The sequence below is a fragment of the Rhipicephalus sanguineus genome, chromosome 8 (assembly GCF_013339695.2).
Source record: "Rhipicephalus sanguineus isolate Rsan-2018 chromosome 8, BIME_Rsan_1.4, whole genome shotgun sequence".
Taxonomy (NCBI): Eukaryota; Metazoa; Arthropoda; class Arachnida; order Ixodida; family Ixodidae; genus Rhipicephalus; species Rhipicephalus sanguineus.
In genome coordinates, this window is record NC_051183.1 from 17,424,627 (window position 1) to 17,438,556 (window position 13,930).

At 47.4% G+C, this 13,930-nt stretch overlaps 1 protein-coding gene and 1 non-coding gene across 4 annotated transcripts in view; one reads left to right on the top strand and one right to left on the bottom strand.

The window, feature by feature from the left end:
• Positions 1-2,602: 2,602 nt before the first annotated feature.
• On the bottom strand, positions 2,603-2,689 carry Trnastop-uca (transfer RNA opal suppressor (anticodon UCA)). The gene has a single exon. It is a non-coding gene; the product is annotated as a tRNA-Sec (tRNA).
• Positions 2,690-2,990: 301 nt separating this feature from the next.
• The window catches only part of LOC119401481 (uncharacterized), a 31,669-nt gene continuing 20,729 nt past the window's right edge, over positions 2,991-13,930 (top strand). For all 3 annotated transcript variants that reach the window (XM_037668319.2, XM_049418773.1, XM_037668320.2), the window contains exons 1-3: positions 2,991-4,121; positions 8,083-8,521; positions 11,770-11,907. In XM_037668319.2, the coding sequence (XP_037524247.1) occupies positions 3,222-4,121; positions 8,083-8,521; positions 11,770-11,907 (1,477 nt within the window). In that variant the 5' untranslated portion in view covers positions 2,991-3,221. The remainder of the gene's footprint in view (positions 4,122-8,082; positions 8,522-11,769; positions 11,908-13,930) is intronic.

The following is a 13,930-nucleotide window of genomic DNA, read 5'->3' on the forward strand; positions in this document are numbered from 1 at the left end:
CTACATCCTTTGCCTCTTTGAAGTAACATTTTCGGTCTACACCCCTGGCTTGAAAGAAATTAGGACAAGAATCAGAAACGCGTTGCTGAACGTCACGCCTAGACGGGCCCGTATAATCGCCTGAATCGCACGCATATATACTTGCTCTACGCAGCCTTTGTGTGATATAGGATAGCAGGGCAGCTGACTCTTGTTTAGGGCCACGCGATACGCATGCCACGTCACCTGCCGCATGGACGCGTGTATAGCCAGCACTTCCTTGGCATGACCGATCAATGCTGTCCGGCCATTGGTGCATGGTCATCGAGTTAATTTCACGCATCATGCGACGCGTTACGATGCGAATGCTTGTTGCGCGCGTGTCAGCGAGTTTGACTGATCAGTTGAAAGACCTTCCTCAGACGGTCCGCACAAATTTAACCAACTGAAAGTAAGCTTAAATCAACTAATAAATTGTACATATATAGATACATATTTAATCAAGCATCCCGTGTTCGGGGTATACAATTAAGATAAATAAACCATTATCAATTGGGATATGATTCTGAAAAGTTGTAAAGTACGTGAAACGCCGAAAGATATGTCATGCTGTTCGGCGCAGTATGTTCCTCCCTGGTGTGACGAGTAGTCATTGCTTATATTGCTAGCGCCAGCCGGTAGCAAAAGGGTAACCGTTATCATCTTTGCCTAAGCCTTCGACCCGTGGTCAGATTAAACGCCGCACGCAACTGCGGCACATCGGGGAGGAGCTTCCCGCCAGTGCCACTGTCTTGCATGCGTAATCATGCAAACCGCGCAATTAAACTTTGCCTCGAGATATCTCGGAGCACAGACATATGCTAGAACAATTCTTCCAAGTGGAACTGTGTAGAAACGTGACTGCCCCCAAATTTTCAATACAAACATGCCCGTTTGCTGCCGTTAAAAAGTTCATTATGCAATCTTAGTTAATTCGGCGGCTGACAGCGATAATTATTGTCTCACTTTGTGTCCCCCTTAATGAAAAACTTATCTGCAAAGGTGGTTTTCACGTTCTTCTCGGTGCTGAATTTTAACAAAATCAGAAAGCTTAATTTTGAACACCTATGCGTCAAACATATATGTGTTTCATGCATTGTTTACTATTAATAAAATTTAGCTATCTCCATGCAATACAATAAACTATAGACAACGACTACGAATACGGTGTATTATACATATTTTCTTTGTATTAATATAACACAACGAGTAGATCTATATATATATATGTGTGGCATAAAAAAAAAAAATCTGCTTGAAGTGTTCGCAGCGCATCGAGATGACGCGAATGCATGCCACTGCTGCGGATGGATATATATATATATATATATATATATATATATATATATATATATATATATATATATATATATATATATATATATATATATATATATATATATAGAGAGAGAGAGAGAGAGAGAGAGAGAGAGAGAGAGAGAGAGAGTTACAGTCGTTGCTGTAAAAAATAGTCGAACTTGGGTAATGCTTCTGAAGAGACTGAGCAGACTGAGCCTCTGAGGGGGTTGAGAAATATATACATACCTGTCAGAATAAGATTAAAAATAAGGTAATAATTCTGCAGATAGCGCCAGGCTGGAAAATAGACACGCAAATATCCGGCAGACCGTCATCTGTTCGCGCTTTCACGCGGAAATAATTTTTGCGTGCTGATTCATCATATCCTCCAAAAAAATCCGTGATGGCGCATTTTTGGACCTTATCGACGAGGGCGTATTTATTTGGCATCTCTGGATCTTCTTTGTGATGGTTTGCGTATGGGTATGCAGTCCGCACCCGTGTACAGTTGGCGTCAGAAGTTTAGAGACCACTAAGCCTGAGAAAAGTAACATTGAATTTCTTAGCAATTTGAATTGTATTTGGTCAAACTGCAAACGTACATGTTAGTGCATTTTAAAACAGGCCAGAAATCTAAATTCAAGGCTAGCTGCTGAACAGAGGCAACAGAGGGACTAGCTTTTCCATGTGTGGCGTGGTGGTCTCCAAACCATCCAAACTTTGGATCCGGCGCCACGGGAAATTTAAACCGCTTGACGCGAATCGTAGATCTATACACCGCGCTACACAGTGACGCCATCTGGTGCATGCACGAACAAAATAATTCATCATTCTTTCTTCTCTGTATTGCCGGCGTTTGACACCGCAGCTTGCGGCCAGGTGGCACTACCATACAGGACACGGTCAGCTTTTTCAGAATAACTTCGACATTGCTGCTAACAGTCGTAGAATTTTTTTTTGCTTGAAGTCCGTATATCTCAACAAAAACAAACAGTTTCTCTCCTTTGAATGAAGTGGTAGGAATGGTTTTATTAACGAAAATGAGCTTCCAAACGCGATATGAATCACATACATGAGAGCGCAACAAAGCGCTGGCAACATCTAATGCCACACTGTGCATTTGAATATTGAAGCTCTCAATTTTGAATTTAAATTTGCAGCCGATATATCAGCAGCAACAAAAACATGGACACAAAGGCGCGAAAAGCAAAAGTGTAAGCTAGCGCGATTTGTTCCAGAAGTTACTCATTTAATAGAGCTATTAGCTGGCAGCAACAAAAGGTTACGCCCAGAAGGTGGAATCGAACCACTCTGACGTCAATCAGCTACGGGTTTGAAGCCCGCACCCCGGACCACCGAGGCTCGTCTGGGCACTATGAATCATTTTGATCCACCTTATATACCCGGGGAGCACAAGGGCGCACATCAATCCGGTGTGCTGCTCAGTTAATGTTAAATTTTAGGCTAACCTCTAGGTCTGGCATTACAACAAATCAAATTTACATGCGTGTTCGCATACGATGCACATATCTGTATATTAAAGTGTCATGAAAGATTAGATAACGTCGTTTAATGACGAATTGTGTGTCATAGCGCGATCGCTTCCTGCCTCGACAGCGCCCCCTGCCGCATCGAGTTGGCGCTCGAGTCGTTTTTTCCACACGTCGTGAAGAACGAACGGCGCAGCAAACTGCGTCATGGCGGATGTTCACGCTGACCTCGGTAAAATAGCAGAACGCGTACGGTTTTTGGCATCGACTCCCAGGACCAGTTTCTTCGCGCCGGCGGCCCGCAAGATAAGTGCGCTTCATTAATCGGCGCAACGAGCGGCGAGCGGGACAAGTTTTGCAAACGATATAGGTGTCATACGAGTCACTACCAAGGCGCCCCGTCGCAGCGCCAATATGGCGGACGCGGAGCCACAACAACAAAACCTCATGGTGGTTGGCGCGAGCGGGGGCCAGGGCGACGGCCCCGCGGTCGCCGACGGCAAACTGGACGGTGATGCGACCCCGGCGCCGTCGGCCGACGTCTCGACCGCTGACATCCTGCAGCAGGCGTTCCAGGAGGCCTCGGCGGGAGGCGAGTACGACGATCAGGTGGTGGCGTACGCGCCCGAAGTTGACGGCGTCGCGCTGCAGCCGCACGGCGACGAAGAAGACCTTGCGGACGGCATCCTGCGCCAGGAGGTCGGCGAAGACGCCCAGATCGCCGACAAGGCGGCCCTGGTCGCCGCCGTGGACGGCGACGCGGCCGCCGGGGCCCACGATCCGGCCACTGTCAACAGTTCGGCGGGAAGCGACGTGTCTCCCGTGCTAGCCGCGCAGGACTTGGCGGCGGACGCCGTGGAAGGCGCGGGAGGTGCCGCGCCCGTCGAAGCCGCCGAGAACGGAGAGCTGTTGCCTGAGAACGGCGGCGGCGGCGTCGAGGGAGTCGCCTCCGCTGACGGGGCCGAAGAAGCGGTCGAGGCGATGGCTGTGGACGCCGAAGAGCCGTCCCCAGCTCAGCAGCAGGACGAGGAGATGGGGACCGCGGCGGAGGAACAACTACCCGTCGAGGACGACGCCGCTTCGGCGGCTCCCAGTGCTGCCGACGACGACGAAGAGAGCGTCGATGCCGGCGGCACCGTCACGATTCAGCCGGCAGTCGCGACCGCGGCGTCGCAGCAGAAGCAGAGTACGGCGCCCCTGGGATCGTCGGAGAACCCGATACAGATCATTCAGCAGGGCAACACGTACCATTCGACCCAGGTGCTGTCGCCCGAGCAGCTACAGCAGATTGCCCACGTGCTGCAGCAACAGCAGGTGAAGATAATTGCGGTTCCCGTGTCGTTTGGTGGTTCGGTGCTTTGCATATTTCCCGCGCTTCCATGTTTGAGTGGGAAGTCCGCCTTGTGGTAGCTCTCTGGGCAAGCTGAGCTGGAAGGAAGTGTTCCTGTGTTCCTGTGCGTGTGTGTGTGTGTGTGTGTGTCTACCTGCTTTAGTTCTTGCGTGCTCAATACGGGCGATGCTAGAATTTTTGGGGATGTTTGAGTTGTATTGCCGTACTTGCAGGGGTTCATTCAGTCCTCTGCTTTTGGGCGCATGCTGGCTGCGAATGCGTTTGCCAATGTTGAGAAAGCGTGATTCCTGGCAGCTACTCTTTTCCGTTGTGCTTATGAAACGACAGCGGCTGGCGGGGCTTGCAAAAGGAATGTGTACATTACAAAGCAGTAAATTTGGTCAGGCTAGTAAATCATCGCAAAGGCAAATACAATGCACACTTCGTGAAGACTGACACAAGGAACACGAGGCACACTTGCTGTGCTTCGTGTCCCTTGTGTCAGTCTTCTGTATTTGCCTTGTGATCATGAACAACCAGTTAGCTCGAGATGTGTTATTCAGGCTAGTAAAGCTTTCTTGCAGAGTAATTGGTCCGTACTGAACTAGTACTGTGCTGCCTAAGGTACGAAAGAGAATACAGAAAACACTGTGCGCTGTCCTGTCACTCTCCCCCTTTTGTATCTTGTGCAGCACATTTCTAGTTTGGTATGCTTGGGCTACTTGCTGCTAATCCAGTGGTAGGCGTCATAGCGCAAGTTCTGGAGAGACACAGGCACAACCAAACACAAAACAGAAGCTCTTTTGTCACTGTCCATTTATCATGAGCCATAGAACCACCACTGCACATTTTGGCAGTTCAAACAGGCTTAAATTAACTGAGGGCTGGAACTTTATACTTAGCGAGGAGTGTGCCGGTTGACATCTAGTGTCAAAATGAATCGTCACATTTTGCTTTACGCACCGTCGGTGACCTGTAGGTGCTGTTTGATGAAGTTCACATGTGCTCTTCAGGCACATGTGTATTTAACTGCCTACAAAAATTCCTTGTGGTTCATGCTACAAGCATTGACAAACAGCATGTGTGTCAGTTTACAGTTGGCAGGACTGGCGGTCTCGCTGGCGCTGTTCAAGCACCATGCAAGCGAAGTTGACAAAACTACTTAATCCATTTCATCATAATTTGGTTGGCAGAAGATGGGTTATTTGGACAGCTGCAGAGCTCAGCGTTGTGTGTGCTTCCTAATTGCAACTAAGATAGCAAACGATCATCATGCCGTGGTCGTACTGGCGGGCTAGTTGAGAACAGCAGCGCAAAATTTAAGGAAACATGAACAGACAGACGACACACGCAACACAGCGCAACACAGTTAGCACCTGTGTTGTGTGTCGTTTGTCTGTTCATGTTTTCTTAAATTTCGCGCTGCTGTTCTCAAACATCATTACTCTGCGCAAGTCCATTGTCATGGTGGAAGCTTTTCAAGCCGTCTGCTGCATTAGCCACATTTCTTAATCACGGCACTTATCTAATTATCCGTCTCCCCAGGACGCCTTTCTGCTTCTTTTGGTTCTTGTTCTGCGGCTTTGATAAAACCAGTGGTAGTCTTCTCCACGCACGCGAAGACTGTGTATAGACGGCTTGCATTGACGTCACTGAAAGTGCCATGTTGGAGCACCAGCATGTGGGAATGCGACATTTCCAATGTCACATTAATGTCATCAAAACATCACTTGCAGGTTCTTTCGTTGTTCACGCACAGAGGCAATCCTGCCTTGTTGTAATCACATTGAAGGAGGTTAACCGCAACCTCTTTGTTGTCAAAGCTGCCATCGTGGAGTGCCAGTACATTCAGAAGCTGTGTCCATGACGTCACGTGCAAGCCATCTATTATTTTCAATTCCACACCTGTCTTGCTTGGCTGTGCGACACCTGGCTGTTCTGATGAAACTAATATGCGCATTAAAACGCACACCACCACTCGTCGATCAAAACCTTGGCACACTAGCACCACTGACGTGTACAAATGTTGGCAAATTCTGGGTGAAATCGGCAAACACTGCATCCAGTTGTAACGCAAGACAATGCTCACCGCAGCACTAAACTTATCTTTGAAAACTCGAGCTTTATTGAACCATTCTGCCTTGCCCATGCCTTGCTCAGTGCTAGGCGGTAAGCTTCTAGAGAATTTTTGCCGCAGATTTAACTCAAAGAAGCAGTTGATAGTAGCACATTCATCTGCTCGTGTGGCTTACGTCCCAACTGCATTTGAACTAGGTAACTTTTTTGCTATACATTGCATTCTTTCCTTTGTTTATGGACATACAGCTTGTCTATAATAGATCCTCCTGTGAGCTTGCATTCCGATTCGTGTTGCTTAATTTTCAGATTGGATGTTTGCTACACATGCTTCCACAATCTGGCTTTAAACTTGGCTCTCCTAGCAATGTCAGTATTCAAAAGCAGGCTTTGGGTGACTCATATTGTGAAAGCATGATTTTGTGGACAAGGACAAAGATTGCAAAAAAGTGCTGACAAAGCACAACCCCTGTTATTCAACTGGAAGCCTTAATGCTCAAGAAACGCATAAGTGTTCCAAAACAAGGTACAGGAAATGTACCACTGTATGAAGTGTCATTGAAGCGTGGCTTACTGTCGTGCTGTTATACCTTGAACAATGCGGAACTAGCCCGAATTGTGATTTTACCGACTTCATGTATTGAGTGGTGACTTCATCATAATCAATGATACAAGCTATCTGGCTCAGAAATTCGCTTAGCAAAAGCACTTGCCTTCTTCAATTTGAAGCATGGAAAAGTTCACAGATCCAGAACTAGTACCAATTCCTTGTATTAAAAATGGGTTGTGCAGTTGGCATGCAGTGCAGAAGAAATGAGTTGTTGAGCCAAACAAATTAGTTGATTGGTTGCTTCATGCTGCATGCTAACAGTGCTAACAAAGTGCAGTGCATGCTAGCAGCAGTAAACAATAGATCGAAATAACAAGCAGACCTTCACTGGAGTTGTCTCCTTGAGTTGATATATATAACTGGTTTTCTGTTATAGTGTGTTGGTTGTAAGACGGGGAACAATGACCAGAGATGGCAGATTGACTGCATGAAGTGATAGGATTGGGGAACTCATTGTTGGATGTTAGACATGTAGAGTGGATGAGATTCCATAATGTGAGATAAGTTTCTTGTCTTCTCAGTAGTACTAGTGACGTGGTTTGTGGTATATGAAATTATGGCCAGGTAGTAGCTGAGTCATGCTAGTCACTAGTAATAACAGTGGTTCATTGACATTTGTGAGGTTGCCAGTCGATTACGTATCTATGGATGGCTTGCACGTGACGTCATAGACACAGTTTCTGAATGTACTGGCACTCCATGATGGCGGCTTTGACGCAAAATAGGTTGCGGTTAACCTGCTTTAATGCAATAACAACAAGGCAGGAATGCCTCTGTGCATGAATAAAGAACGGACCTGCATGTGATGCTTTGATGACATTAATTTGACATCGTAAACATTGCGTCCCCACATGCTGGCACTCCACCACGGCGATTTCAGTGACGTCAATGCAACCATCTATTCGTTGGTGTCATGGTCAAGAACCTGCAAAATTAGTGCTCTTGGGTGTATATGATTTGATCGCTTTGGATCCTTAGTCTTGTTGTACAGGGTGCTAAAATACTTGTCAACTGGTTGAGGGGGAACACCAGGGATTTTGTGGTTGAGGAGTGCGTTGAAGTAGCTGAAATCAAAATGTCGAAATTGAATACTGTATATACACTTTTGTGAACTTCTGACAGGTCGTGGCTACTTGGTGAAGTAATGCCCTTTGTGTACGAATTGCTAGAAGCTGCCTTCTTAGCTGTTGACGTAGTCTGTCTACGATGCTGGCTGAAATCGCGACACACCGTAAATTGCCTTTGATTGTTTCCTGTAGGTGAATCGGGCCATCCAGAACGGTGGCTCTGCGGTGGTGTTCAACCCGCAGACCAACACTCGCATCATCTACCGGGTCATCTACCCATCGGAGTTGAGCAAGCAGACAACCTCTCGGCCCACGACAACCCGGGGTCGGGGTTCGTACTCTGGTCGGGGTAGGGGTCGGCCGCGTGGCCGGGGTCTCGCCAGGCGGGTCGTGGAGGAAGACGACCCGCGTAGCGACGGGCCCGAGCTCTCGCGCGAGGAGAAGGAGGAAAAGAAGAAGCACCGGCCGCGTACACGCTCGGGCCGCATCTCCAAGCCGCCCTCGTACATGGTCAAGGACTACAAGCGCATCCACCATCTGGATTTCGACGATGAGCCGTACGACGACTCAGACGGTGGCTACTCTGATTACCAGGTCAGCGACGATGAGGATCGCAACCGGCGTTCCACCGGTAAGTCATTGGAACTCTCGCCATTGCAACATTAGTTGGGCACAGCAGCACACATCTCATGGTGGCAGCATAATTAGTCCTTCTTGGGAACCTTGTTGTAAGTAGAGAGAGAGAAAATTCTTAATGAAATGCTGGAGATGTTAGCCTGGCTATTCATTCGCCTGGTCATGCCTTCTTTGACATGCTACCTGGAGTAGCATGTCATAGAAGCAGTTGCAGCTGTGTTGGGTATGTAATAATACAGTAGAACCCCGCTGTTACGTTCCTCACTGCTGCGTTTTCCCGGCTGTTACGTCGTTTTCCGCCGGTCCCGGCATAGCTCCCATAGGATACAATGTATTGGGAACCCCGCTGTTACGTCGTAACTGTCGGACCGTTCCCGTATGATACGTCGCGAAGTGCGCCCGGAGCCGACCGAGCGACTACCAAAGAGAGCGGCCATGGCGCATTTTCACGCAGCTTGGCCTCGTTTGACCGTAATATTAGCCGCATGAGAGGCGCAAGCAACAGAATCTTTCAATTGATGCAAACAAAAGCATGGCCTTCGAGATTCAAATTGCAAAGATGGCGTCTATGACGTAACTGCTCGCGAAAGCAAGGCCTTCGAGATTGGCATTTACTATTGACAAAAGCATAGCCTCTGAGATTTGCATTGCACAAACATGGCGTATATGACGTAATTGCTTGCGAAAGCAAGGCCTTCGAGATTGGCATTCACTTCTGCCATCGCGTTGGCGTAGACTCATCATCATCGTTATTTGTCGGAGAACGGGAGGAGTTCGAGCTGGTTGGAGCTCGCATGGTCGTGCGTGCGGTTCGCGGTCGGACTCGCCGCGCCGGTCGTGATTGCGTGTGCTTAGTTTTTTCATGCCTACAGCTGTTGGTGTTAAAAAATCACATATGTTGATTACATTTCTGTGGATAAGGCCGTCCTAAGCTCCGCGTTTCTATCCATCGACTAGATCGCGGCTGAGCGCGCCAATTTTCGTGCTGCTCGTAAGAATTGAAATAAAATTCTGTACCACTAAATATTTTGCCGTTTTTCCTGTTTTTCGGCTCTTACGTTTCCCGTCTCTTACGTTTATTTCCTACGGTCCCTTCAAAAACGTATCAGCGGGGTTCTACTGTATAATTGTTGAGATTTTACATACCAAAATCACAATATGATTGTGAGAGACGACGTAGTGGAGGGCTCCGGAAATTTCCACCACCTGGGGTTCTTCACTGTGCACCTAAATCTAAGCAGACGGGCCTCCAGCATTTTGCCTCCATTGAAAAAATAGCTGTGCGTGGTCGGGATTTGATCCCACAACCTTCGGATCAGCAGTCAAGGCATCATAACCACCAGTACACCGCAATGGGTAATTCTGTTGGGTGTTAAGAAATACAGTCTTCACAGTGTGTATTGCTATTGGGCTGGCATGGCAACCTTTGGCGTGGATGTACTGATGTTGACACCCACTGTGACATATCGCCAAGCATTTTGGTCCAGCTTCATAGAGTCTTTGGCAGCCCAGTATGTTGTGATACACACTGCGTCATGAATGTGAGAAACAGTTCGTAGTGTGCGCCTCAAACACCGGCATAAATCACGGAGGATCAGGGGGGGGGGTCCTGACCCCCGTTGTGTTCAGGCTGGGGAGGACATCCCTTGAAAGTGTCCCTTTTTGACATTTTCAAATGCCATATATTTGAATTGCTTTAGAGTTATATACAGTGCACTCAACTTTTTTTTTGTTAATTCCTGTTTATTTGGTTGTGTGTGGTCATGTGAGACTTGAAATCGCATCTGCCGGTTGATCGATTTCAGAGAAGGCTTAATGGAACAATGCAATTACATGACCTGCGAACCCATGCTCATTTTTTTGCATTTTATTTCAAAGCATGATTTTGATTTTTATATAAATAAAAACAAAATGGCCGCCATGGCGAGATGTGTGTCCCCCTTGCGATTTTTCTGGATTTACGCCACTGGCCTCGAACATGTAAAAGCGTTCTGCTTCCTGCAAGCTCTTTAGGCTACTCTATAATAGTCTTGCTGGTCCGGTGTAGTCATGACTGCGCCACACTGAGGCGCATCTAGTAGCGTCACAGCAAAGTGCTGTGCCACTCCTAGATGGCAGCACCATGCCTGTCAAGATAGGGAAGCATGTATAATGTGTTTGCGCCAAGAAACCTGTTAACGTTCATAGTGTAGTGGGCGGCACGTCTGGCTTCTACACTCGAAAACCACAGTGTGCTCAAAACCACAGTGGCAATTTAGATTGTGCTGCGTCCCTGTGAAGTCTTTAAACTTTGTTTTCTCTTAAATAAGCATTTCTTGTCACAAAACAGGTACTGCAAGATTTTCAGAATGGTGTTTTAATGCATGTCAGCTTAATATTTACATCTTGTGTCCTTTTCCTTTAAAAATCATCAGTGGCTTTTGAATACCAGTTGCACCTACCAGTTGTGCCTTTTGCCTACCAGTTTGCCTACCAGTTGATTATAATTAGTGCTACTGACGGACATGTCATGGGACAGATGTCATTGTGGGTACTGTTTTATCGTAGGCTTTTAAAAAATCCTGCAATAGGGCAGGCTGTAGTAAAAAGGGGTTTGGTGTTTGAATGGAAGCATGTACAGATGCACAGGAAAGATTCCTCGAGTCGCATGAAGCAGGGTTGTGTAGCAACGAAAATATTGTATAGCCAGTTCATTGTTGATTTCAAATAACAATAATGATAAAGAATTGTACTCACACTTGCACAGAAGCTGTGGAACACTGTGTCAGCATTACGTGTCCACACAAAGCAAAACTCTGCTAACCAACAACCACACCCATACGTGTACCACTTGGCAACAGCAAAACTAATGTATATTTGCAGACTTGAAATGCTTTTGGTGCGAGTTTTTTTTTTTTTTTTTTTTTTTTTTACTATATAACACCAAAAGCTCAAGTAGCTTTTGGTTCCACGCACACTCCTGTAGTCAGGTGCAACTTAAGAAACTAGGAAAGGCCCTGCCTTGATGGCCGAAACGTGACTGCTGATTGCCTCTCTGACTATAGAAATAGTCCCGCTTGTGTGTCGGGGGGGGGGGGGGGGTGGAGTCACTGGCCGTCTGGCTCACGACATCAGTTTAAAGTCTGCGCTCATTGGTACAGGCTCAAATTCATTGGCCTTTAAGGGGGAGGTGCCATTGCTTTCTAAAGTTGTGTCAGACTATAATCTGGGCATATTTTATAGTGTTGCCTTTTGCGGTTCCAGGTTACGGTGGGAGGCCGCGAAACTTCAAGTGTCCGACCTGCTCCAAGTCCTACATCGGTCGGGGCGGGCTCTGCAGGCACCTCAGGCTCTACCCGGACCACGGAAACCCCTCAGATGTTGACGAGATGGTCGCCCAAGGTAGAACAGTATTACTTCAGACCTATTGAGACGCAACTCGGCTCTTGTAAGCTTTTGATACACTTGAAAGGAACTCTTGCGCCCTATGGTGTACCACGGAACAAGGAACTACGCCTACCTGATTGGCCATTTCGAAACACATGGGCAGCGCTGGCGGTGCAAAGCGTGACTACACAGAACAAATGAAATAGTATTCCGTGGTACAGTATAGGCCCGTTGTTCTGCATTGCCTTGGGTGATAAAAATTGGCCGCCATCCCACCCTGCGAATGTGAATGTCTGGCGAAGCTGTATCAAACACCACACATGCTGATGGGGACTTTAGAGTAATGGTAGTGATGATCGCGTTGTTGTCGCTGTGGTGGACAGCGATTGGTTCGATGACCATTTTCAGCAAGACGAATTTGTTCCTTTCGTACAGCATTGTATTCACGTTGTCCTTCTGGTGTCTTTAATTTCCGTGGTCTACCCATGGCAGTCTTAAAATGAACTGAATGAGTTGCTAGATGGGTCTCCCTTTTATATATCAAAGCGGGAAACACACGCGGGGAGAAGGAGGGGCTGTTTGACACCATTCGAAGCCCTCTTGTGAAGTGCATAGCAGCTGCAACTTAATCTTTACCAGGAACGAGTGGAAGGGTGTTCCCATTGTTCACAGGCGCCTTATCATCCAGCATGCGGTTTTGATGCTTCTTTTGTTGTTTTTCTTTATTGAAACGAATACTGAGCTCTGTGTTGTATGCCTGATTGCAAAGAAAGATATGCCGTCTGCCTGCAATGGTTAAAGGGCCCCAAACCACCCAGAGGTCGAAATTTAGTTGTGGCGTTGTAGTTGTGCACGAGTCTGCAGTGAATGCTAACAGAGTTACACGCGTTTGCTCGTTTCGCTCTTTCCTTCGCTACGCTGCGTTCGTCGGCTCGTCCACCTCTCCGAATGCAACGTGCGGCCCCTACTCAGTGTTCGCCGCCCGCATGTTCCCTTGTTAATCTTTGGTGGACCAGTGTGGTGAGCAGTGGAATTTGCTCAATTTCTGTGGCACATACGAGCTATAGGAGTTTTGTGTTTACGCCGCGAAAATTTCTGACCAGCGAGGGGTATGCAGCTTCGCTGCAAAATATGTCGGGTACGTCAAGAACGGCAGGCAGCTCTGATTATGGTACAAAAAAGGCAGACGGCGTACTAATGGGAGCTGTTTGGTTCAACCTGTCGTAATTTAAAGACGCGATAAAACATTTTTGTAATTAAAAACTTTTGTTGCCTTTTTTCTCCCGATGTTGAGAGTGCCAGATGCCATCTTGCACAACATGAAAAACTGCATTTCTTGTAAGCACCAACGAATGCTTTGCAGATCCCACGGCATGCGTGATCTGCTGTGTTTATTATTATTATTATTTTTTCTTCTGATGATGCTTGGCACTAGCTTTGGTTGATGTTTTGAAGCACTGGCATGGCAGCAAGGAAAATGAATTGTAGCTCTGTGCTTTTTTTTTTCCAGCCACGAGCTTTTTTTTACCGTGCTTCTAGTGGGCCATTACAAGTACAGTGCAGACCACTTATAACGTAACCGCATATAGTGCAGGACCGGTTATAATGCGGTCTTTTTCGACTCCCGTTTACCCTCCCATAGAACCGCATGTATACGCATACCGCTTATTATGCAGTCCCCCAAGATGAAATACCGTTTATAATGCGGTTGCGAGAAAATATTTCTGACAAACGCGGTAGCGAGTGAGGTACGCCGCTGGGGAGGGAGTGACGAGGTCGTTACGAAGGGCGAGGGCACGCACAGTGAACAAACGAGGGGCGGAGGGAGGAAAAAGACCGCGGCAGCGCTGTGCGGGCTCGCCGAGTGGGGAAGGATGGTGGTTGCCTAGGCGACAGAGTAGCCTTTGCACCGGCGGCGGCAAGGCTCCGCGGCCGCTTGCCGGCAGCGCGTTACGCGTGGAACGTACGATCGCGTCCTCATCAAGTGCGCTTTAAAGTAAGTTTCCTGTCGGGAAAAGCGTCGTCGTTATCACACTTG